Raw genomic sequence first — 26891 nt, 5'->3', positions numbered from 1 at the left:
TCTCATGAATAAGTAAATAAAATCTTTAAAAAAAAAAGAATAGTAAAGCTTAGGAATAGTTGTCTTTCTATTAATATCTATTATGCAACTTTAAATCTCTCCTAATACATAATGCTATTTTTTAATAAACAAGTGCAAGTATCATGATGTGTTCAGAGTAATGGCTTCAGAATCAGGTGTGGACTAGGATCTGGCTCTGCAAATAGTTATTCCATGACCTTAGGCAAAACATTGCAACTTCTTTATCCATTTTCTTATCTGTAAAATAAGCATAATACCACCTCATAAAATTGTGAGGATTGGAAATATAGTATGAAAAGAACATAAGCTGGTATTTCACACAAAAATGCACATAAAAATTTTTGCTTGTTTCATAAGGAAAATCAAAATTTTTACAGAATAGGAAATGTAGTTTGAAAGACAAGAAATACTTGATATCAAATGGTTTAAGAATAATTTGTTCAGGGATCCCTGGGTGGCGCAGCGGTTTGGCGCCTGCCTTTGGCCCAGGGCGCGATCCTGGAGACCCGGGATCGAATCCCACATCAGGCTCCCGGCGCATGGAGCCTGCTTCTCCCTCTGCCTGTGTCTCTGCCTCTCTCTTTCTCTCTGTATGACTATCATAAATAAATAAAATTTTAAAAAAAATTAAAAAAAAAAAAAAAGAATAATTTGTTCATCCCTGTGGAAAAAAAATTGACACTCTTTGCCACATTCCTTTTTTTTTTTTTTTTTTTTTTAATTTTTACTTATTTATGATAGGAACACAGTGAGAGAGAGAGGCAGAGACACAGGCAGAAGGAGAAGCAGGCTCCATGCACCGGGAGCCCGACGTGGGATTCGATCCCGGATCTCCAGGATCACGCCCTGGGCCAAAGGCAGGCGCCAAACCGCTGCGCCACCCAGGGATCCCTCTTTGCCACATTCCATTGAGCAATAGAGATAGCTAAGATTTAGTAAGCTTGTCATTTTGAGATTGGAGTCAATTAAGTACTTTTTTAATACTTTGTACTCTCATGTCTAACAGTCAGTTAATATATAATGAAAATTATGTCCATAATGAAGATGAGGTTCAAGTTCCTATTGGAAGCCAAACCATATTATAATTAATATTATTTTTAAGAGCCAAAGGTAGAAGCTCAACTGTTGAGCCACCCAGGTGCCCCTGTTCTAATCCCTCTTAAGAATGATAATCTACTGTATTATAGGATGCATAGTTTTACCACTTTTCTACATGTTCATTTTTAACTTAAACATTTTTCATAAAAGTATACATTAAGTCTCCATCATCCGACCCTTAATATATCAGTTCTCCCCAAAGGATACCAGCGTTAGGAGTTTTCTGAACTCTTTAAAAATATTCTTTGCATATGGAAGTGGATGTGTATATATACACACAAATACTTCCCTACTTTTTTACTTCCCTACTTTTTGTATACATTCAGTTTTCCACCTTGTTTTCATGATTTATAAGTGTCTTGGAGATTATTCCACATCAAAGCATACAGATATTTAAGTCAGTCTATTCAGCATATTCTCTTACTATGGACAAATCACTAAGTGGGAAGCCAAGTTTTCAAAGGTTGTTGGCAAGTATGGAATCCAAACAAAGGGAGTTAATAGATCTTTAGAACTGGAGTCCTCTCAGCTAGTAAAGCTTGAGGAAGTCTCATCCACCATAAAAATCTTCTTACCAAAGAACCAGTAATGTTCAAGTTAACTAAGATTCTCTTTCCCTTAGACAAGAACTTGAATAGGCACAAGAGATGTTTGCCTCTGTGATTATTTACTTTTTCATTCATTTACTTGTTGCATCTATGATTAACCAATCCCTCTTTTTGATACATAGTTCTTTAGATCTATTCATACAGTTTAGTAACTGTCCTACCTTACAGACTAGAGAGCCATAGAGTCTCTTTAGGGCTTCAAGTCTCATATTTCTATTTATTTTGTTTGATGGGTCAGTTTTCAGATATTTTGAGTCTTGGAATGGTGAGTAGATCATATTACTAATATCTTTCCCTTCTTTCTTCCAATATCCTGCTATATTGAAACACTGCCTTTCCTATTGTGCTTTTTAAATATGTTCAGTTATTCTTCTCATTAACCATTGCATTGACTCCTTTTATTAATGAGAGTTAGTTTAGCAGTTCACCTGTCTCTGGCATATATTGCATTAATAATAAGTAGGTCTGTTATGTCAGCCAACAAGTCCTGTATTTTGCCTTTTGAGATTCTTAATTGAATCTGATAATTATATGTTTTGTTCATCCAGTTTAGAATGTCCTATGGATTTATAATTATTTTATCTTTCATATAATGTAACCATTCTAACACAGCAAATATTTTATCACATCAAAATCAGAATTTTCACTTTAAAGCATTAATAAAATAAAGTAACATTCACTTTAAAAAACAGATTGAATGGGCTATCCAGACTTTTATTCATCTTATGCTATCATCTTGACTGCCTTTTTTTCCAGGTGCTATTATCAGCTGGAGTGACCTGTTTCCTTTAAGGCAGTCTTTTCCCTGCTTTAGATAAAAATTTTTCCAAGCTCAAGAAATAATTTTTTTGGATAGAGACAGCATATGCATGCAAGCAGAGAGAGGGGCAGAGGGAGAAAAACTCAAGCAGACTCCACACTGAACTGGCAGCATGACTCAGGCTCAATCCCACAACCCGAGATCATGAACTAAGACCAAGAGTTGGACACTTAGCCAACTGAGCCATCCAGGCACCTCTAAAAATAACTTTTATTGGGATAACAGTCTCTAATGAGAATACTAGACTTGTCTCTGATTTGGTTGCAAATAAGACCTTCAGTACAGGCAAAACTACAGTTTGTTGATCCTTTCAGATAAAAACACATTCCTGGTAGACACTGAAGTAATCCTTTATTTAGTGGGACCAATTGTTTTAGTCATTAGGTGTTTTGTTTTGTTTTTAGTCATTAGCTTTTTGTGCTATTTTCTCTTTTTGTTCCAAGGTACAAAAACAGACAATATATGCTTATTAAGCTAAGAAGTCTTGAAAAAGGCAAGCAAGTTTAAGCAAAAAGAAACTATAAAATAAATCAAATATGGGACGCCTGAGTGGCTCAGTTGGTTAAATGTCCCCCTCTTGACTTTGGCTCACATCGTGATCTCAGGCTTTTGAGATTGAGCCCAGTGTGTAACCCCATGCTAGGGAGTGGAACCTGCTTAATATTCTCTCTCCTTCTTCCCCTCGGTCCCCCACACACTGCTCTGCCCTCTGTCTATAAGAAGAAAACAAGAATTTATTTTTTTTTTTTGAAAACAAGAATTTAAAAATAAAATGTTATAAAGAAAGTGTAAAACACAATTCTATAATATATAATAGTTACCTTGATTTTAATTTTTTTATTATTATTATTATTTATTTATGATAGTCATACAGAGAGAGAGAGAGAGGCAGAGACACAGGCAGAGGGAGAAGCAGGCTCCATGCACCGGGAGCCTGACGTGGGATTCGATCCCGGGTCTCAAGGATCGCGCCCTGGGCCAAAGGCAGGCGCCAAACCGCTGCGCCACCCAGGGATCCCCCTTGATTTTATATTTAAAAAATTGGGAGTGGTTGAACCCCATAACAGTGTTTAGCAACTTTTGTTTTGAGCAATTGATAAATAAGGCTTTGAGGAAAATGACATGAATTTGTTCGAGAAGTATTTTAAGTATAATTTTAGGAAATGATAACTTTTATGGAAAGAAGGAAAAGTTAATAATCATATCAAGTATCTGGTGTTATTCCTTATTTACTTTGTTTCATTTTGCAATTATTTGGAAAATAGCATTGATAATATTTCAGTCCTTCTAATAAAGTTTTACTGTATACTAGATTAGGGTTATATGATTTACTGGGTTCCAAAAGTAGTTTTTATTGCATCTATGAACAAGAATCTGTTCTACAATATATTTTTCTGATTTTATAATGGAAAAGTGTGCCTGGCATGGGACAGATGAATGATTATTAGCTGAAAAAGCTGTGAGTAAACATAGCTAGAATATAGTGTCTCTGTTAAAGTGGCATACCAGTATTGCTTAATTTTGATTTTTTTTTCTACTGTAATTGTGAAACATCATAGTGACTAAAACTACAAATCAGTATTCTGATGTGGTATTTTTTCCTTCCACATTTAAGTTAAGAGAAGAAGGATTGTTAGCATTTTGCTTCATGAAATTAAAATTGTAACAACCATAAAATGTAGTTACAGGAACTTTTTCACTTCAATTATATTTGTGAAAAAATACAAAATCCAAAAATTTTTAAATTCCAAATTTAATATTGAGCCTTATGAGTAACAAAGAACCTGGATAACTTTTAGTTTTTCCTTATCTATCTTAAATTTAAACTACAAAATAAAAAGTCTATTAACATAAACCTTAGGATTCTCTTAGTGCTCTAAATGTTTTTTCCACTCAAAAAAAATAGTCCATGCTCATTATCATTTTGAAAATTCATGTTGATAGAAAAAAAGGAAGCCATACTATCTAGAGATATCATTAGCACTTTGGTATATTCTTTCCAGACACAGTTTTTACATAGTATTGATCAGACCTTCTGTACAATTTTTTTGTGTTGCTTTTTCCTTTCACATTCTTTGTTATAAACCCCGTTAACACTTTTAAGTGACTGCTCAGTGTTTTAATTCAGATTAGTTTAATTTACTTTAAAAATTATTTTAGGGATCCCTGGGTGGCGCAGCGGTTTAGCGCCTGCCTTTGGCCCAGAGCGCGATCCTGGAGACCCAGGATCGAATCCCACGTCGGGTTCCCGGTGCATGGAGCCTTGCTTCTCCCTCTGCCTGTGTCTCTGCCTCTCTCTCTCTCTGTGACTATCATAATTAATTAATTAATTAATTAATTTTAAAAAATAGTTTCTGAACAAATAAATATACTTCTTTAAAGGGTACTTAGATTATACTATGAATTAATTTTTTTAGAACTAGCAATCTAGGGCACCTGGGTGGTTCAGTATGAACTCCAGGTCTTGGGATTGAGCCCCCAGCATTGGGCCCCTCTCTCTCTGCCCCTCCTCCTGCTCTTGCTCTCTCAAATAAATAATTAATATATTAAAAAAAAAAAAAAGAACTAGCTATCTGATGAAAAAGCACCATTTTCCTACATTAGTGTGTAATGTAGTGTGGCTATGCATATCTGAATTACTACAAGACTGCATTTGAAAGTTACCCTTATTAATTCTAGGATTCCAGTTTAGTTAGGTAGGATCTTTGGACTGCTTTACAATTTTTGAGGCAGAACTCCATAGAAAAGAAAAGATCCATCCATAGGAATTTCTGTGGAAAATGATGTCACTAAGTCCCTTGCAAATGTTTGTTTTCAAAGTCATTGGCAGCCTGTATTATTTGGCACATGCTCAGAGAATAAACTTAACTGTTTTATAATAGTGTTTTACTTTATTTATGATAATGATATGTTTTTAGAGTTTTCAACAATCTTGAGTGTATTTTATTATTTATATATTCTTATAATAATTATTTTAGGTCAACTGGCTATTCTGAGGTGATAGTTGTCGTTGGAGGCTGTGAACGTGTTGGAGGATTTAATCTTCCATACACTGAGTGCTATGATCCTGTGACAGGAGAGTGGAAATCTTTGGCTAAGCTTCCAGAATTTACCAAATCAGAGTATGCAGTCTGTGCTCTAAGGAATGACATTCTTGTTTCAGGTAAATGGAGAATAATTACAGTAGCTACTTTTAATTTGAACACAGCTTGGCTGTTTTAAGTAGTAGTGTCTCAGAAGAAAACCGTGAAAGTGAATATGCCCACTTTCAGCAGAAGAGTTTATACAACAAATAAAACCAAGAATGACTTTTTTCTCTTAAAAACAGGCTCAAGATGATCCAGAGTAATTTATAAAATATCTGTCAGAAAAATACCTTTAATCATATTTCAGATGCTCTCAAATGCATATAGAATATAATTTTTAAAACTTTTACTTGTTAAATTTGTTTAAAGGAACACAGTAAAGTATGCAAAGTGAAAATTACTTAAAGAATTAATTAAGCATCTCTGATCTACCCAGGTTTTCTGAAATTCTACCCAAAGTTTATGAAATAGGATTTTCCTTAAAATTCTTAACTACTTTTATGTGATGTTACATCTAAAATCTAAGACAATGAAATGATAGGCTTACACAAAGTATAACTACGTTATCAATGATCCTAAGACTATTATTTGGTTAACAATTTTACCAGCTTCGCAAATTACTGTATTATACGTTGAACAATATAACAACACGTACTTTATTTTGTGTAATTAAATACTTTTGAAAAGATGGGTGATTTTTAAAAATCTTTTTAAAATAATTCTGTTTTGGTGCTTCTGATGTCTGATTCAGGTTAATAAGCTTACACGTTTGTAAAAATCATACTCTGCATTTTATTATTTGGGGCCTATATTTTTCAAGATAACAATCAGCAAAGTTTATATCTGCTCTGTGGAATTGTTTCCATTAACCTTTAAGAGGATCTTTGTGTCATTTATTGAACTGAATTCAAAATTCTTAGACTGGGTGAATAAATCCTATGTTTTAATTATCTTTGCCATGGGCATAAGCCCCTTGGTGATATTTTTGTTATTGTGTATACATTGTTTTTCATTTAAAGGTGGAAGAATCAATGGGCGTGATGTATGGATTTATAACTCACAGTTAAATATTTGGATCAGAGTTGCTTCTCTAAATAAAGGCAGATGGCGTCACAAAATGGCTGTCCTCCTTGGTAAAGTAAGAGAAACCACTTTTTATTACTATTGCTGGCACATTTCCAAAATAAATACTACAACTAAATCCTTCTTTTTACTCACTCTCTGGGTATTTTGGATTCAAATTGTATTTCCTTCCATTTCTAACCTCATTAGATAAACTGAAGATATAAACAATTTGACACTGTACTTTTGAATGGATATTTTGTTCTCCCAATTTGGAATTTGTGGCAGTGAAGCACATTTCTCTTTTCATGCTCCCTTGGAGTCTGAATGCCTAAGAAGCATTGGAAAATAAAGGAGTTACATCGAGTACAAAAACAGGCCAATGTCTAATCCAAGCAGTCTTTTTCCCTTTACGGACTTTGGCAGTCAGGCAGGAGATATATTTACCTAGACTGATGTTATTTTATCTTTTTTCTTTATACAATTTAGGGACAAAACAAATTTAAAGTGAGTGTTAAGATAAATTCATGAGTGTATTTTAAGGAAAACTGATTACTGATTGCAGCTAATAAATGTTTTAAAATACATAATTTGGGGCGGCCCCAGGTGGCTCAGTGGTTTAATGCCGCTTTTAGCCCAGGACCTGATCCTGAAGACCCGGGATCGAGTCCCACGTCGGGCTCCCTGCATGGAGACTGCTTCTCCCTCTGCCTGTGTCTCTGTGCCTCTCTCTCTCTCTGTCTCTAATCAATAAATAAAATCTTAAAAAAAGAAAAACATAATTTGGGGGGGCTCCTGGGTGGCTCAGTTGGTTAAACGTCTGATGCTTGATGTCAGCTCAGGTCTTGATCTCAAGGTTCAAGCCCCATGTTGGGTTCCATACTGGGTATGGAATCTACTTTATATATTTACATTTGTATTTTTTGGTTCAGAACCATTCTTTGTCCTTAGGAACCTGAGAAACACTTGCAGATTAGTGGTTTCCAAACTTTTTAAAAAGCAGCTACACCCTCTTTTATAAAGTTAAAAAAATTAAATCTAACAAAAAAGCCATTATATAGAAAAGGTAAAAAATACAGCAGTATACCAAGGGCTCTTTAGCTTTTCTCTGCCTCCATCTCTATTAGCTCCTCCAAAGCTACCTTAAATTAATGAGCAATCTGAATAAAAGCAGCTACTTACTTGCCACATGTATTTTTTACTGGTTCCCTGATACCACTTTCTAAAAAGATTGCTGCCTCTTAGACCCTCCTGTGGAGAAAACAGAATTGCTCTAATGCAAACAGAGATGGTTCAAGAACCTTTCTCAGCCTCTCATCAGCTCTCATCCTCTTCCCCTATTTCTCCATAGAGGCTTCTTGAAATTTCTGTACTATAAAATATTAGAGTTTCTGAAAGCACAGTTTGAAAGCTACTGTTAATTCCTAAAGATATTGATCTATTGTGCTGCTGCTGTCAACAAGGTCAATGAAATAATGAGGACCTTGAGATAGATGTATTAGAAATAAAATACTAATTCTATTGGTTATTTTTCCAAAGTCACTAGTTTGTCAGTATCTACTATATTATATATAGTTTTGGTAGCCATGTCTCAAGAATGATAAAATATTACTGAAAGGGGGCAGCTAAAATATTCAAGGGTTGGAAAGAGAAGAGATCTGACTAAAAAAATTCATTTAGCCTGAAGGTACAAAGGCAAATGAAAATGATTGATGTCTCAAATATCACGTGTGGATTGATGAACACAATTTTTTTTGACAAGTGTTGGTATATTTGCCTTGAAGTTACATAAGACTTAGAAGCAATAAATCAAGACATGAAAGAAATCTTTCTACCTTACATATCAAGTACTCACATCATGGAAACTATTATCATAAGAAATTAACAATATAAACTGAATTCAAACATATAAAATTATTTGAATTTATAAATGGCCTCTATTAAGAAAACCTCGGTAAGATAATCTGGAATACTGAATCTAAGAATAGGAAGGAATCTTAGATAAAATTCCATGTAACTTTTTCAATTTATATAGAAACCGAATTCGAAGAGATCAAATCACTTGCCCAAGGTTATACAGAAAGGGATAAAGGAGGACAAATTCAGATTTTCTTAATCTAGAGGCCTTTCATCTCGATGCTCACAACATATATTTTCAGTTTATGCATGCAGGAGAATGGCAATAAAGTTTAATCCTCAAAATTATGATATGTGATACTATTATTGTCTGCATTTTTGAATTGAGTAAATAAAGACTAAATCTCAGAAGATAAACTACCCAAGGTTTACATATCATGGCAATGCTAGATATTGAACTCTGCCTCTCCTGACTTCAAAACCATGCCCTTAATTGCTACATTGTACCACAATTGTCATACAGTCTTCCAGCTGAGGGACGGATGCCTGGGTGGCTCAGTGGTTGAGCATCTGCCTTTGGCTCAGGGCATGATCCCAGGGTCCTGGGATGGAGTCCATCATCGGGCTCCCCGCAGAGAGTCTGCTTCTTCCCCTGCCTATGTCACTGCCTCTCTCTGTGTATCTCTCATGAATAAATAAATAAAATCTCAAAAAGGAAAAAAAAAAAAAGGAATTGATGAGATATTTTAAGAAAATTAATTTGTGCTGTGAAATAAGACTCAGTGGGACTTAACAGTTATTTAGATATGGAGGGAGGAATTGATAATGACTGTTGATTAAAGGAATTGTGGATATTAAACTGGAGAAATCTCTTTTAAGTTAAGAGGTTCTTGGGGCAGCCCGGGTGGCTCAGCAGTTTGGCGCCACCTTCAGCCCAGGACGTGATCCTAGAGACCCAGGATCCAGTCCCAAATCAGGCTCCCTGCATGGAGCCTGCTTCTCCCTCTGCCTGTGTCTCTGCCGCTCTCATATTCTCTCTCTCTCTCTCTCTCTCTCTCTCATTAATAAATAAGTCTTTAAAAAATAATAAGTTATGAGTTTTCTTGTGTATCTCTTGATTCCTTTTTTTTTTTTTTAAGATTTTATTTATTCATGAGAGACAGAGAGAGGCAGAGACATAGGCAGAGGGAGAAACAGGCTCCACGCAGGGAGCCCGATGTGGGACTCGATCCCAGGTCTCCAGGATCATGCCCTGGGCTGAAGGCGGCACTAAACCACTGAGCCACCCGGGCTGCCCTATCTCATGATTCCTAATGGATTATTCTGCATATAGGTCATTTAATAAATGACTTGTTGATTAGTTCACCTGTCACATGAAGATATTAATTTGTCTGCCTTCCTCATATTTGTGAAAGCCCTTCGAAATATAGAGTTCATTGTGTGTCAGGTACTTTGTTAAGCAGAGTAGATACTAAAATGAAAAACAGGGACACCTGGGTGGCTCAGCAGTTTGGCACCTGCCTTCAGCCCAGGGCATAATCCTGGAGACCTGGGATCGAGTCCTGCATCAGGCTCCTTGCATGGAGCCTGCTTCTCTCTCTGCCTATGCCCCCGCCCCTCTCTCTGTGTCTCTCATGAATAAATAAATGAAATCTTTAGAAAATAAATAAATGAAATGAAAAACAAGACAGGTCCTGCCTTTAGTGATCCTGGAGTCTAGTATTCCTTACCTAATAGTTTAGTTTCATAGCTTTATTATTTCATAATAATCAAGTATTTTCATCATCCATGAGTGTGAGCAATCATGTAGTTTTCAAAAACATGCAGTATGACCCTTAAGGGGGTAAAGATTCATTCTTGGGGATAAAAAAAATTGTACTCTTTCATAGGTAAAGCAGATAAACATACAGTACATAAAAAGATATACAATGTATCTGTGGTATTAAAACTTGCTTGGAGGGGGTTATTATGAAAAAAACTAAAAAGTCTCCTTGGTGGTGATGATAGGGTGCTAATAAAAGTTTCAGAAACCAAGCTAAATATATTGCAATTATAGTTACCAAAGGGCTTTTTAAAGGGGACAGATCCCTAATTCCTTAGCCAACTAGTCAAAAATTCAGACTTTTGACAATTAAAAATTTTTCCATGTATTCCACATATAGGTATATGTTGTTGGAGGCTATGATGGACAAAACAGACTTAGCAGCGTAGAATGTTATGATTCCTTTTCAAATCGATGGACTGAAGTTGCTCCCCTTAAGGAAGCAGTGAGTTCTCCTGCCGTGACTAGCTGTGTAGGCAAATTGTTTGTGATTGGGGGAGGACCTGATGATAATACATGTTCTGATAAGGTAAGCCATGTTCTCTTACAGGAATTACCAATGATGTACACAAGAAGAAAAATACAGAAGGCTTATCAAATAGTTAGGACCTTTAGTGTAAGAAACCTTTTAAAAATTGTCTAGTACTTTATATTTTAAGGAGAAAACACTGAGTTTCAAGTTACTGAAGTGAAATCCTAATATATCTAACAATTTTCTGTATAAAGCATTATCTAGTCTTTTTTAAATAAAACTAATCTCAGCATTGGGATCTTGTACTAAATAAATTGTTGTAAACCTTTTACTGCTATAGTCTATAGAAACAGAAAATTATTCACAAAAACACAGATGGGAAGTAAATTAGCAGAGGATATGATACCGTAACTATACTGCCTTCAACTGGGTCATGTTCTGCATACTTTAAAAGTATGTTTCAGAACAACAAAAAAAAAGGAAAGTAAACTTCTGTAACGTAAATAGAAAATAGCTCAAAGTTGCTGCAGTTCACTGAATTCCTGGAACAAAACATTTGCCATCCTGACACTTCAGAAAATACTGTGTTTATTCTGGAAACAACTATCTGAGGCCTAATCTGTTTCACAATTGTTAATTGAATTTTGTCAGCCAATTATTATTTAATTAAATTTTAATATAATGTTACATTTTTAGAATTCATTAATTCAGAATTTTGATAATTCAGGGTATACTGAATTGAGGTTTACTTGTGTTCTTATGAAGAAAGGACTTCCTAAAAGTATAAAGAAATTGTATTCAGGGCAGCCCGGGTGGCTCAGCGGTTTGGTGCCACCTTCAGTCCAGGGCATGATCTTGGAGATCCAGCGTTGAGTCCCGCATTGGGCTCCCTGCATGGAGCCTGCTTCTCCCTCTGCCTGTGTCTCGCCTCTCTCTCTCTCTCTCTGTGTGTCCCTCATGAGTAAATAAATAAAATATTAAAAAAAAAAAAAAGAAATTGTATTCAGACTGAGGCATAGTTATCCTATATGACACAATTTTTTAAAAATCTGGACTGTTGGGGTGCTTGAGTGGCTAAGTCTGTCGTGATCTCAGAATTGTGGGATCCAGCCCTGCATTAGGCTCCACACTTAACAGGGAATCTGCTTGAGATTTTCTCTTCTCCCTCTGCCTCTCTCCCCCTGCTTGCATGCACTCCCTCCTCTCTCTCTCTCTCTAAAATAAATAAATCTGGGGCACCTGGGTGGCTCAGTGCTTGAGCATCTGCCTTTGGCTCAGGTCATGATCGCAGGGTCCCAGGATTGAGTCCCACATCGGGCTGTCCATGAGGAGCCTGCTTCTCCCTCTACCTGTGTTTCTGTCTCTCTGTCTCTTATGAATAAATAAATAATTTTTTTTAAATTAATTAATTAATTAAATCTTTAGAAAAATCTAGACTGTCAGTTTTAACGGAAATAAATGAAAATTTATCATGGTAGCATAGTCATTCATCCTGGAAACAATCTGTGTGTGTTACTCTCTTCTGCTTGATAGTAATAAATTTTCATTTCTTTTGAGAATTTTTATAATTCAGACATTCCCCTATCAAGTTAACCTCCTTTAATTCCATGAATTAATGTGAATGAATTAATGTAATTAATGGGATTTAAGTTTTAATCATGTTTCTATGTATTGGTAGATTTTTTTATTAACTAAATTTGCAGTGTTGTTTAGAAATTTTAATTAAATATTTCTATATATTACTAGGTTCAATCTTACGATCCAGAAACCAATTCTTGGCTACTTCGTGCAGCTATCCCAATTGCCAAGAGGTGTATAACAGCCGTATCCTTAAACAACTTGATATATGTTGCTGGTGGGCTGACCAAGGCAATATACTGTTATGATCCAGTTGAAGATTACTGGATGCACGTACAGAATACATTCAGCCGACAGGTAATAACATAAAACGATCCAAAAGAAAAATCAATCGAAGAGGGACCAAATACATGGCCATTATAAATATACTGTAATTTCACTGTTAGTATATTTCATGTATGCATGAATTATTTCAGAATTTTTAAAACCACATAAGTCATATGGTATACCTGTTTTGAACTTGTTCTAGGGAATTGCTTTATTGAAATAACTTGTTTTCTACCATCTCATGGTGAAGGAGCAGTTGCATTTGGACTGCTGGGGTTTGTTTTCCTTGACCTTTTTCAGAATCTACCCCAGTCCTTATCTCTATCTCTTACAAATTTTGAACAAGAAGAAATGCTCCCAAATTGGTTTCTTTCCTTCTATGGTTTTTATTATAAAAGAAATGTCTGTACTCAGGTCTCCTTCACCCACGCACACTACCCATACCCCTACTCCACCTCCTGCTTTCCAAAAAGGATTCTCTCAGCTTTTGATTCATGTCTCTACCCTCCTTCCTACCACCAAAAGATTTGATGGTTCTGATGCTAGGAATCTGGATCTACCTATACCACTTTAGAAGTGTGTTACACTCCCAGAGGTCATTACTAATAATGTCCTCAGTCTATATTCATATTCTCTTATTTTTTTCTATCCAACCCTTAAATATGGGTGTTCCTTGAGTCTCTTTCTCCTACTTGCTTCCTAGCTTTTACTTTATTCCTGAGTAAATCATAATTATTGCTCAGTACTGGTGACTTCAAATCTTTATCTTCATTAAAGCCTCTCTTGTGCTCCAAATTCAAATTTCCAACTGCCTACTTGTTATTTTTTATGATGTTCCAAGAGTTCAAACTTAAAAAAAAAAAAAGAATATACTGTCTTCCCCAAGCATACTTTTTCTGTTTCCGAACAGCCTAGTGAATGGAAAAACTATCTCTTCCTTACTCACATTCACAGCACTTCTGGCACCAAATATGTGGGTTCATTCCAACATTAACCAATCTTCCGTCTTCAGCTGAGTGTCTTGCAATTTAATTTAGTTCTGACACTATCTACCTGGAGTTAGTGTCCCATTCCATAAGTTAAGGGCTCAGTCCCATAAAACTGCCACTGATTCAGACGCCAAATGCTAGTTCCAGTTTGTCCCCAGGACTTTTGACTGAATATAAATTAACATTTTCACAGCCCCCTCCTTGAGTTCATAATTTGCTAGAACAGCTCGTGGAACTCAGGGAAACACTTAGATTTATTGATTTATTACATAATAAGGGATATTATAAAGGATGCAGATGAAGAGGCATATAGGATAAAGTCCAAAAGGGTCCCAAGCATAGGAGCTTCTGTCCTCAGGTTGAAGTGCACCACCCTCCCGGCACATGGATGTGTTCACTAACCCAAAAGCTGTTCAAATCCTATATTTTGGAATTTTTTATGGAGGCTTCATCATGTAGTTTTAATTAAATATCCAGCCCCTTTCCCCTCTCCAGAGAATGGGAAGTGGGGATAAAAATTTTAAGATTCTAATTTTGGCCTGATCTTGTTGACCAGCTTCCTTCCAGAAGCCTGCCAATGGTTGTCTCATTAAAACAAAAAAGAGGGGATCCCTGGGTGGCTCAGAGGTTTAGCACCTGCCTTTGGCCCAGGGCGCAATCCTGGAGTCCCGGGATCGAGTCCCGCGTCAGACTCCCAGCATGGAGCCTGCTTCTCCCTCCTCCTGTGTCTCTGCCCCCCCACCCTCTCTCTCTCTCTCTCTGTCTATCATAAATGAATAAATAAATAAAAATAAATCTTTAAAAAAATTTAAAAAAAAAAAGATTTTCGGGACGCCTGGGTGGCTCAGTGGTTGAGCATCTGCCTTTGGCTCAGGACATGATCAAGTCTTACATCGGGCTCCCTGCATGGAGCCTGTTTATCCCTCTGCCTGTGTCTCTGCTTTTCTCTCTCTCTGTGTCTCTCATGAATAAATAAAACCTTTAAAAAAAAAAAAAAAAGATTTTCCTATCACTCAGGAAATTCTAAGGAATTTAGGAACTCTGTCAGGAACTGGGGGCAGGGACCAATATATATTTTTCTATTATTTCATACCTAGATTTAATTTCTTAGGTTTTCCTCACTTTCTCCTAAATTGAATCAATCTAGCATATCAGTTCTGTGTCCTCAGAGTTTCTCCTATTCTTTTCCATACCTGTGGTTCCTGCTTTTGTTCAATTCTTATCAGTTCTTCCTAAACAAAAGCAATAATATTCTAATTAGTGTTCTTTAATGTCTCTTCTCTCACCCATTTTGCCACTATTTTCCAACAAATCTTATGTCTCTCCTCTGATTGGAAACATACTAAATAAAATCCAAAAGTTTTCCTACTTCGTTCTAGGCATTCTGACCTCTGCTTGCCTTTTCAGCTTCACTTTCTGCAACTTTATCACAATTATATTAAGTACCTGTGAATTTGCATTTGCTGTATACATCATATGTGTTCCTGCCTTAGTTCATGCTGTCCTGTGAGGCTCTAATGCCCTTTCTATCATCTCTACTTGTAATTCTACTACACTTTCCAGGACCACTTCATAGTTAAAACAAACTGAAGTTTCCCCTGTTCAAAATTAATTTCCTCCTTTTCTAATCGGTCACTGTACTTACACCTCTATTATGGCAGTCATATATTCTGTTATGGGTATAAATGTTTATTTCCATACTGGAATTCTGTCTTCTTAAGAATACTGTTTTTTCTAACTCCTTTTCTATGTATCTTGCATTAGTTGGTGCTCAGTAAGTATTTATTGAGTAAGTAAACAAATGAGACAGTGTAGTAACAAGGGACCTAATCTTAAGAGTCTTATATGCAACATGTGTTATAAGAGATAATAGACTATAAGGAAGCCCCGGTGGCTCAGCGGTTTAGCGCTGCCTTCAGCCCAGGGTGTGATCCTGGAGACCTGGGATCAAGTCCCATGTCGGGCTCCCTGCATGGAGCCTGCTTCTCTGCATCTCTCTCTCTCTCGAATAAATAAATAAAATCTTTTTTAAAAATTATAATTAAGGGGACAACTTTTTTTTTTTTTATTAGGATCATGTTTTGTTCCAGTCTTGAAAAATAACATTAAAGCTTCATGTTGGGATCCCTGGGTGGCGTAGCGGTTTGGCGCCTGCCTTTGGCCCAGGGCGCGATCCTGGAGACCCGGGATCGAATCCCACGTCGGGCTCTCGGTGCATGGAGCCTGCTTCTCCCTCTGCCTGTGTCTCTGCCTCTCTCTATCTCTCTGTGACTATCATAAATAAATAAAAATTAAAAAAAAAAAAATTTTTTTTTAAAAATAAAAAAAATAAAAAAAATAAAGCTTCATGTTTTAGGACACCTAGCTGGCTGAGTCAGGAGACTCAGATGTTTGCAACTGAGTGCAATTCTTGATCTCATGTTTGTGAGTTCAAGCCCCGTGTTGGATGTAGAGATTACTTAAACAAGAATTAAATCTTTAAAAAAAAGAAACCTTCATGTATTGATAAACTATTTTCTTACCAGCTGTCATTACTCCTTACATTCTAATACAGTGAAATAAGCTACTATATCTGATAAAAGCAATTTCCTGATATGAAAGAAAAACTGATTTAAAGATTACTTGCTTCATTTATTTCTGAGCATTATTATCTGAAATTACATTAATAAGATCCTATAATTATATAGTTTAAGAATCATCATTAAAGTAACTGTAAGGTTCAGTTCTACAGGCTAGGTTCTATCTGGAAACTGATGATACTGTTTTTTATTGTATTCAGAACTTTTAGAATTTATTTAAAAAGTTTACTGTGCTTTAGATGAAAAATGCTGGGGAGTGCCTGGGTGGCTCAGTCAGTTAGGTATCTGTCTTCGGCTTGGGTTATGATTCTGGGGTCCTGGAATCAAGCCCTGCACATTGGGCTCCCTGCTCGGTGGGGAGCTGGCTTCTCTCTCTCCTTCTGTCTGCTGCTCCCCTTGCTTGTGCACGATCTCTCTTGATTTCTCTCTCTCTTGCTCTCTCTCTGCCAAATAAAAATAAAATTAAAGAAAAAGAAAAATGTTGTAGTTTGGCACATAATTGGTACAATTCATGGGTGATATTCTGGATAAAAGTTTGTCATTCATAAATGATAACGAGCCAGATTATTCTGGGTATGTGTAAACTCTAATATAAATATTTTTAAGTGCTCACAAATTCTTTTAGACCTGAAGAAAGATTTAATTTCTACCAAGATTTAATTTCTTCTGTAAATGCAAAACTTAGGGGGCCTGGGTAGTTTAGTCCATTTAAGCACCTACCTTCAGCTCAGGTCATGATCTCAGGATCTTGGGATCAGAGACCCACATGGGGTTTCCTGCTCAGCAGAGAGTCTGCTTCTCTCTCTCCCTCTGCTCTCCTCCACCCCTCATGCTCGCTCTCGCTTGCTCTCTCTCAAGTAAGTAAATAAAATCTTCTACAAAAAAAGAGCAAACTTACATACACAGTAAATCTAGTCAAGTTAAAGATGTTTATTGTACCAATTGGTAAAATCCATCCCATTGTTAGTTATATGAAACAGGATGATAGTAATGTGCAATAACTTTCTGAATTAAAGTAAAATGTAAATAGAATATTCGACCTGCAGCATAATGAGATCCATGAAATGGACAATTTTAGTGTAATTTCTTTATTTGAAGAATCACTCTCATCCTTGCAAGAATATTTGTTTTTTATAGTAATTATGTTATTGACAGAGGAAATTCAGCTAAGAATCCTATTGTGTGCAAAGTTAAAATATTTGAGGAGTTTCTACGTCCCAGCCAAAGCCCCTGATAACAGTGCTTTGTCAATTTGTTTATAAATCTTGCTCTCATTCATTCATTGAACTTGTGGGTAATTCCACATAATGAATAATGTTCCTACTCCTTGGTCATGTAATAGCCACTTGCTATACTAAGGGACCTCCTTTTAAGAGGAGAAGCAAGTCATACTGTTCAAAAATATTTTCATTCAACTGCTATTAAGTTAAAACTTGTTTTAGTCCACTACCCTCACTTCACTCCCACGTCTGGACCCCAATCAATAGTATAGATTTTATTTTAACATTTCATTCATGCAAAATTACCTAGCACTCACACATAGAGCAGGAGTTGGGCAAAAGGGAGCTTGTTTCATGCCGTCTTTTTTTGTCTGTTAAAGCATATTTTACTTTTCAGTTTGCTAGCAAATCCCCTCAAAGAGTTAATTTTTTTTTTTATTTGGTTCAACAGGAAAACTGTGGTATGTCTGTGTGTAATGGTAAAATATATATCCTGGGTGGAAGACGGGAAAATGGAGAAGCCACAGACACTATTCTCTGTTATGATCCTGCAACAAGTATCATCACAGGGGTAGCTGCAATGCCCAGGCCAGTCTCCTATCACGGCTGTGTGACTATACATAGATACAATGAAAAATGCTTTAAGCTCTAATGCCAGGATACCTCACCCAAGAAGCCACACTGATCCAAGATGAGAGGTTTTAAGAGCTCCAGAGTGGGAACTTGACATATCTCCTTTGTGCCATGTACACAAAAAAGTAAAGATAATAATTGTGGTGCCTTTTCCCCTGAAATTCAATCTTTCAAACTGTAATAAAACCTTTCCTATAATTGGAGAAAAAAAATATGTTGTTGTTGAAAGTAATAGTGGTTATTGCTTGGGTTTTGAGAGTGTACCTTTGTAAGTATTGTAAGAAACTCATGTGGAGTAGGAAATAATGTCTGCCTGTGTAATTTTTAGGAATTTGTGAATGGTTTTTCCATTTGTATATGTTTATCTGTAACCCTATATATTCCTTATTTTGTCATATATGTATAGAAAATTGCATGACTTAGGCTTCATTTAGTTTGAATCACATAATGCTTAGAGTGCTTACAAAGGGCGGGAAATCAGTTTAAAAAATCTTTTTCACTAAAAATATATTCAAACGGATTAATTGTATTGAAGGGTTTTTTTTTCAGTAATTGATAAAAATATAATGACAACAATTTGAGTATTATACTGAATTATCATTACTTCTTAGAACTGTCTTCTACTAAACATATTTTTGGAAAACCATTGGATAGGAGATAGAAAAGCAAGTGCCCCTAAAATGGGGATTAAAATTATAGGTTAATTCCTAAGAAAAAAATTATGTAAGACCATTGAAGGGAAAATGACCCACTGTGGCTCTCAAAGTACTTATGTATCATCTCTAAATTCTCTAAGGAAGCACCTTTTCTTGAATCTGACAAAAGAGTTGAAATCCATTTTGCAATATTATTTTGTGGAAAACAAGGACAGATTTTTCTCCCTAACCCAGTAGGGTTTGGCTTCATTAGTATGGTGCTTTGGGTGAGGACCTCTTCCCTGGTTATCCTCCTTTCCTGTGAACAGGTAAAACTCCTGGAGTCTCCACTCTTGAGTTGCCTTTAAAGGATAAAAGAGGGACCACTTTTCAGTGGGTCCATTTTTCTTTTAAAATTTTAAAATCCCAAAAAAACTAACTGCAGTATTTGCAGTCTTTTAAGAGAAATCTTTCATTTGGTACCCATTGTGGAAAATACTAGTCAACATTCTCAAGCTTCTCTACAACAAATTGCTTTGTCTAGATTTTTCAACTCCAGTTTATAAGCTTACTAGTTTTCAGAAAGGAATATACAGTTGTTTTTAAGGCAAATGGAATGGCAGGAACTGTAGCCCAAGTGATTACTGTCATTCCTGGGTGAACAGGTAAAATTTACAACATTTTAGGGATATTCCAGGGATATTCAGGTAGCCTGCTGGATTTCAACTTCCCAGGCACTATTGTCATCTCACATCATAATACATATTCCTTGTCACAGGAGAGATGATGCAAATGTGTGATTTTAGTGCCACCATATTTCTCTTAAAACCAAGTTAGTAATCAAAACCTTACATAGACCATTTGTTTTCTCATCTTCGAATGATACAGAGATTTCTAATAAACTGTATGGCATCAACATCAATGCTTAGCTGGAATCTGAATTCTGAGGAAAACTCTAAAAATCTTATAAATTTTGAGGGAATTTTAATTTTCCAAATTTTAATTTGAAATGATATATACTCTTCTGATAATTATAAAAGCAATTCAGGAAACAATTTTCTATCATTTTTGTTGAAAGACAATTGCAAAAACAATTGGGATACTGGTTTTAATTCTAAAGCAAATTAAACAGTATCCCTACTGTCAGTATCTACTCCTGCAATATACCTTTTGTAGATAATGGAACCTATTTAGTTCAGAAATTCTTTGCAGTAGATGTGATAATGTATGAGAAAAGTATTTTGTAAATGTTGAGGAGTATACAAATGATACTTGTTATTTTCATGTGTATCTGTAAGATCATGCCCATACATAAATACAGACATTTCACACACAAAAAATACTTTCTCAAGATCACTTGTATTGTAGTACTTTGTCTATTGTAAAAGTAATAACTATTTACCTGTATTTCTTTATACATTTATTTTTAAAATCCATGTGTTTATTGTACTAAATTTGAAATGAAATCCTATAAAACAATTTGCATAAACATAGACCTCATGTCAATATTGTTTAATTTCTTTCTACATAACTTAAAACTGCATAAATTAAGTAGGCCACCAAGAACTTAGCTTAAGTCCCATGACATTAATAATTTTTGAAATTAGTCAACTGATTTTTTTAATAGCCTTTAACTATTTATCTTCCTTTACTGAATATTGATAAATAAAGGAGTTAGCATTGATAAAATAATTTTAGGGTATAATTAGTATATCAAAAGGGATTCATCAACCAAATTGTGTCAGATTATATTCATACTGTCATTACATAGTTGACAGATTTTCTCTTGATAGGAGATGCTCATATACCCTTTGGGATTAGTATATATATATATATTTATACACATGTGTAGATAGATAGTATGGTCATGTACACACATATATACAAACACCAAGAATTTGATCAGTTTGTGATGATCAGAAAAAAGCACATAAAGTAAAAATTGGTTGACTTTCTTAAATTCAATTCCAGAAGATTTTTTATTTGGGTATTTTTATAATAGTTTTTTACATTTGAAAGTACATGTTGAGGGGCACCTGGCTGGCTCAGTCAGTAGAGCATGGGACTCTTGATCTTGGGTGGTGCACTGGAGTCCCACGTTGGGTGTAGAGATTTCTTTTAAAAAGTTTGAAAGTACCTGATGAGTGTTAGTATAATGACTTGTGTACAGTCAAAATCTATGTAGTACATAAAGTTTCACAAAATCAGAAAACAAATTGGAGGTAGAGACAAGTTTGCTAAACCCAACTGTTGATACCTCAGTGGGAAAAGCAGTTCAAACATATGTTTTGTTGAATTAATAGGAAAGTATAGTCTTTTTGTTCATGAATGTGTGTTTTCCTATGTATGAGTGAGCTATAAAGTGGTCTAATTTTTACAACAGTGGACCTTCTTTGTTTTCAGCCTTAATCTTCCCACTGACTACTGCACAGGTATGAAATAGTAGCTTACTCAATCTTCAGTAACCTTTGTTTCCCTGGATGACTGAAATATAGATATTTACTCCATTTAAACCAGGTGTTAAAAAAAATGATGTAAATACTCAGGGAGGGTATTAACTTGTCATTTTTGCCTATTTGGGGTGTTTAAAGTGCCATAACTATATAACGTTCAGTTCATGATCCTAGAGTAAATCTAATTTGGTAAAGGGGCTTCACACAGGCCGTGGTTGAACATTCATTCTTTTATATTTAGAAAGATGAAAATGTTTTGTGGACTGATACATTTTCTCTTAGTGATTACAAATTGTTTATGTATCTCTACTGTCATATACCCTTTTGAAACTCAGGAAAGACAAAGGTTCAGTTATACTACTTTTGTCAATACGCAACCCAGGTGTGTGTGTGTGGTTTTTTTTCCTGTTGTCTGGATATGGCAATAGATTTTTTTTTTTTTTTAAGAATTGCTGTGAGAACCCATTCATGAAAAGAGTAGAGGGTTTGAATAATTGTGTGTGCCTTTTGTGTCTTGAGATTTACATGTGGAAAAGACATCTCCAGACTATATTTTCAAAGAGAAGAGATAGCTATTTATGTGGTGCCAAGTGATAAGATAATGTCTCTTAAAAGCTTCCTATGGAAGCCTTTATTTTACTAAACTCAAGACACCAGTTAACCTCAACATAATTTTGGCCTTATTAGAATTTCTTGTGCATTATATTGAAAGCCAGGTTTACATCACCTCACCCCATTATTCTTTCTAGCTAAGTAAATAAATTCGCCATATCAAGTAACCAGAATGGGGGCAATTTGGTTGGCTTTTAAGTAGGTTTGACTAGGTAGCTCTACTTATTGTCACATCTAATGCTAGACATCAGAAACCACTTGAGCCAGAGTGTGAATTGATAATTCCAGAGACATTTTCAACATACTTCAGACATTTTTTAATGTTTTTTATGAATGTTTTACATGTGTGTGATTGCCTTAGATATTAAATTTACTTAGTGCTAAAGATGATCATCATAAATAATTTTTTAAAACAGCAGTAGTCATAACTTATTTTATATAATGTTCCAAAGAAAAGAACTTAATGTTTTCATAATAACTACATCTGAATTTGTTTATGTGCCTTAAGTTCTCTAGTGCTATTTCAACTTTTTTTTCATTCTAAATAAAGCTTACCTTAGGTGAGTTTCATATTTGTTTCCTACAGAGTAAGTAAACTTCCCTTCTTAAATTTTTTAATAAGCACCATGTGGTTGCTTGGCAGAATGAGAATGTTAAGAAATGTTGAGTGTTTGGAGTTTTATTATATTCGGGGATTTTGTTTGTCTTGTAACCAAGGTGCTTTTTAAGATATTCAAACATCTAACATTGATTAAACTTTTGAAAACATCATTTGCAAAGTCTACATCTAATGTCAAAAAAGTAAATGTACTTATTTTTGTTCCATTCTTATGTACTATTTTTTTTCCTTCTACGGGCTTTTTCATTTATATTTCTTGAAAAAGTTCTTACTCTTGCTTTCCCCATCATCCCTCCCCCAGTTTCTTTTATTTAAAGTTTTGAGAATTTCTGGAGCTAAGACAACAATTACAGTGTTGAAAAAAAGCATGATATGCTTTACAACTTGTACAAACCGATGGCAGCCAAATGTCATTTGCTTTCAGTGAGAGGTTCCAGTATCTTCACAGTGAAAAATGCTTTGTACTTCTTTGCTCTCAATTTGATTGTAGCACATTAATACTAATATGCCTTGTTTAAATATACTTTGTGCATAGTTTAATTTTTTAAAAGTTGTATCTAATAAAATGTCCTTTAACCATTATTATTTGACTATACAGTTGTATTAAATTTTGTTTACCAAAAACTTGTTTTTGTTTTATTTTAAATACATCCAAATGGTTATGCAAAAAAAAGGATGGAGGAAAATTCATATTAATATATGTGAATATGTACTGGTATGTCCATAAAGTAACTAGAAGAATAAATAAAGCATTAGTGTATATGAAGAAGGGAGGTAGTGCCTGAGGAACAAGTAAAAAGGAAATGCCACTCTGTACTCATATGTAATGTTATGTAATTATGTATAAATGTGCATATAATCGATATTTTTGTCTGAAGCACATGGAAGTGTTACCTATCTAAAAAAAATTTTTAATTACCAGAAAGTTACTCATAACATGTTTACTCTAGTGTTCTTTGACTCTCAAAAGTACCCTTGTAGTAATATTAAGAGTAAAGGACTTGGGATCCCTGGGTGGCGCGGCGGTTTGGCGCCTGCCTTTGGCCCAGGGCGCGATCCTGGAGACCCAGGATCGAATCCCACGTCAGGCTCCCGGTGCATGGAGCCTGCTTCTCCCTCTGCCTGTGTCTCTGCCTCTCTCTCTCTCTCTCTGTGTGACTATCATAAATAAATAAAAATTAAAAAAAAAATTAAAAAAAAAAAAGTAAAGGACTTAAGAAATTTTCTTTCAGATGTCAAAGAGAGGGCATATTATTTATTGGAGAGGCAATGTCTAATTTTATGTTAACAAAAGTAAAATTTTGAAGAGATATAAAATATGTTACAGAAGTATATGCAATGCTAGCTTTTTATGCTTAGTTTTTAAATCATGCCATCAAAATAAAATGGCATGTTAGAGTGCTTCTTGAATCGTAAATGTTAATGATTTTTCCTTGACTCGCTTCCTTGGTAGCCACCCCTGGAAAGTACTTGGGCTTCATCAGACGTGATTCCAACCAGTGCTCCATCATAAAGCTATTTAACTTTTGATCCATATTTTCCTTATTTTAAGAAAGATCAGGATACTCCCCTCACAGGCTTATTGTAAGGAGATGAGCTAATGGGAACATAAATGTTGGTTCCTTGTCCATGCAGCTAGTTCAGGACAAAAATGCAATATGTAAAAGCAGAGAAGGAGTTGAAAAAATTAAAATTATTAGCTTATGATTGGAAAACCATAGATAATGGGGTAAAGAATAGAAGCCTCTGGTAACTTAAGTTTTCTCTTTAAAAAAAAAGAAATCGCTTGCGGGCAGCCCGGGTGGCTCAGCGGTTTAGTGCCGCCTTCAGCCCAGGGCGTGATCCTGGAGACCCGGGATCGAGTCCCACATCAGGCTCTCTGTATGGTGCCTGCTTCTCCCTCTGCCTGTGTCTCTGCCTCTCTCTCTCTCTCTCTCTCTCTCTCTCTCTCATGAATAAATAAAATCTAAGGAAAAAAGTGCATTTTTAAAAAATTGAAAAAATAAAATCCTTTGCACATTCTGGCACCTGGCTGGGTTGATCAGTAGAGCATGTGACTCTTTATCTCAGGGTCATGACTTCAAACCTCACATTGAATGTAGAGCTTACTTAAAAAAAAAAAAAAAAAAAAATTACCTGCACTCTTAATAGAATGGAGAAAAAATGGGCTAAACCTACCTTCTGCTTTTCTGATTCTATTGATGATCATTTAGAAAATTAAAAGGCATGGTTTTCCTCCTAATTTTCTTGGGGCCTTTTTATTTATTTCTTGTTTATATTTTATGATGTTTTGACATCTTGGGGGGACTTTGCTGGGAGAGACTGCCCTTCCTAAAACTAGCTAATTCCTAAAAAACAGTAGGTTTCTAGGAATTAGAACTTGTCAGTGAGCCTACCTTTCATATATAAACCAATCTTTCTCCATAACCCCCAACCACCTCCTTTAACTCTCACATACCAAGCCAATATTCCCTCTGCCCCTCAATCACTCCAGGGCCAGGTAACCAGGCAATAAGGAAGCTCCTCTGTCGTGAAGCCTGCCAGAATTATTAAAACTAGCCAATCCTAAATGTATAACCTGCCCTGCCTTGACTTTCTCATGGAAACACCAATAAAGACTCTAGCCCGTGCTCTCCTCTCATTTCTTTTTGCCTCTTGACACTGGTATTTTCCCCATGGCCCTGCATGACATGCCTCTTGTTTCTAGAAGAACAGTAAGACTAAACTTTTACTTCAAGAGTGATTTAAGGTTTTAGTGAGTAAAAGCACTAATTCTGTTTTTTATGGCTATACAAGAGTCTGTTCAAAATAGACCTTAAGGGGATCCCTGGGTGGCTCAGCAGTTTAGCTTCTGCCTTCGGCCCAGGGTGTGATCCCGGGATTTGGGATCAAGTCCCACATCAGGCTCCCTGCATAGAGCCTGCTTCTCCCTCTGCCTGTGTCTCTGCCTCTCTCTCTCTCTCTCTCTCTCACTCTCACTCTCGCTCTCTCGCTCTCTGTCTCTCATGAATAAATCTTAAAAAAAAAATAGACCTTAAAATAGAATTTTTGAGTACATTTGATAAACATAATAATCAGTACATATATACTGCCACCAAAGCACTGAAGAGAAATCAGTCCAAAGAGTCCAGGCTTTGAGCACTGATGCTCAAGAAAGCACAATGCTCAAGAAAGCACAATAATGGGAAGCATCTTGTCTACATAGAAGAAGAAAAGATTTTAAAAGATCATATTTAGAGGTGCCCAGGTGGTACAGCTGGTTAAGCCTCTGACTTTTGGTTTCAGCCTAGGTCATGATCTCATGGGTCATGGGATCATCATGGCCTGGGTCGGGTTCCACAGTCTGTGAGGAGTTTGCTTGAAGATTCTTTCCCTTTGCCCCTCCTTCCACTTGCACACACCCTCTGACTCAAATAAATAAATAAATAATCATATTTATTTGTTTACACTCCATTCTACTGGGGTTTGGTAGGTGATACCAAAGGTGGTAGGGCTTTACAGAAATTCAGTGTTCACATGTATACAATAGAAGAGGTAAAACAAAACAGAAAGCAACTCTTCAGAAAGCTTTCTAGTGTGGTGTGGCAGCCATGGAAATGGGGGCCTGACCAGCTTCCAACCACAGGGAGCATAACTGACCAAATAATGCCCCAGCTTCTGGCTTTAAAATCCAGCTTGCATTTGCAGAGACCACACCTCCCACCAGCTGCTCCCAGCCAGTGTCTTGTGGCAGGGTTACTTAACATACATTTGTTCCTGAAAGACTGTTCTTTTCTTTTTATTTTTCTTCTGTTTTTTGTTTTGTTTTTGTTTTTGTTTGTTTTGTTTTGTTTTAAGAAAGGGATGGCGGGGGGGGGGGGTGCAGTGAGAAGCAGAGGGAGAGGGAGAAAGAGAAAATCTTAGGCAGGCTCCCTACCCAGGGCGGAGTCTGACATGGGGCTCAATCTCACAACCTTAGATCATAACCCAAGTAGAAATCAAGAGTTGGCTGGACTCCTAACTGACTGAGCCACCCAGGCACCCAAGACAAGTCTCTCCTGATCATGGATTTTGGTTCCATGACTCCCCCTCTATTTTGTCCAACCTTCATTAGACTACATGGTAATGCAGGATGTTTCTATCCAACCTTATTTCCCTCTTCCCTTCATTTGCTTTTATCATCTAATGGCTCTCCATGCTTTCCCTCACAGGGCATTTCTTTGCATGTTTTCATTAAAATTTACATATTTGGAGCACCTGGGTGGCTCAGTGGTTGGCCATCTGCCTTCCACTCAGGTTGTGATCTTGGGGTGCTGGGATCGAGTTCTACATCGAGCTTCCAGCAGGGAACCTGCTTCTCCCTCTGCCCATGTCTCTGCCTCTCTCTGTGTGTCTCTCATAAATAAATAAAATATTTTTAA

At 36.0% G+C, this 26891-nt stretch overlaps 1 protein-coding gene across 12 annotated transcripts in view; it reads left to right on the top strand.

Moving 5' to 3' along the window:
• The window catches only part of KLHL24 (kelch like family member 24), a 45072-nt gene extending 21957 nt beyond the window's left edge, over window positions 1-23115 (top strand). For 8 of the 12 annotated variants that reach the window (XM_026007241.2, XM_072752577.1, XM_072752575.1 and 5 more), the window contains 5 exons: window positions 5526-5710; window positions 6653-6771; window positions 10715-10903; window positions 12593-12781; window positions 17991-23115. In XM_026007241.2, coding sequence (XP_025863026.1) covers window positions 5526-5710; window positions 6653-6771; window positions 10715-10903; window positions 12593-12781; window positions 17991-18191 — 883 coding nt within the window. In that variant the 3' untranslated portion in view covers window positions 18192-23115. The remainder of the gene's footprint in view (window positions 1-5525; window positions 5711-6652; window positions 6772-10714; window positions 10904-12592; window positions 12782-17990) is intronic. The other 4 variants (XM_072752583.1, XM_072752580.1, XM_072752582.1 and 1 more) reach the window with 1 other exon arrangement.
• Window positions 23116-26891: the final 3776 nt, after the last annotated feature.

The sequence above is a fragment of the Vulpes vulpes genome, chromosome 3, assembly GCF_048418805.1.
Source record: "Vulpes vulpes isolate BD-2025 chromosome 3, VulVul3, whole genome shotgun sequence".
NCBI lineage: Eukaryota > Metazoa > Chordata > Mammalia > Carnivora > Canidae > Vulpes > Vulpes vulpes.
Note: the sequence above shows the minus strand (reverse complement) of the source record. Positions and strands in the feature narration are given on the sequence as shown.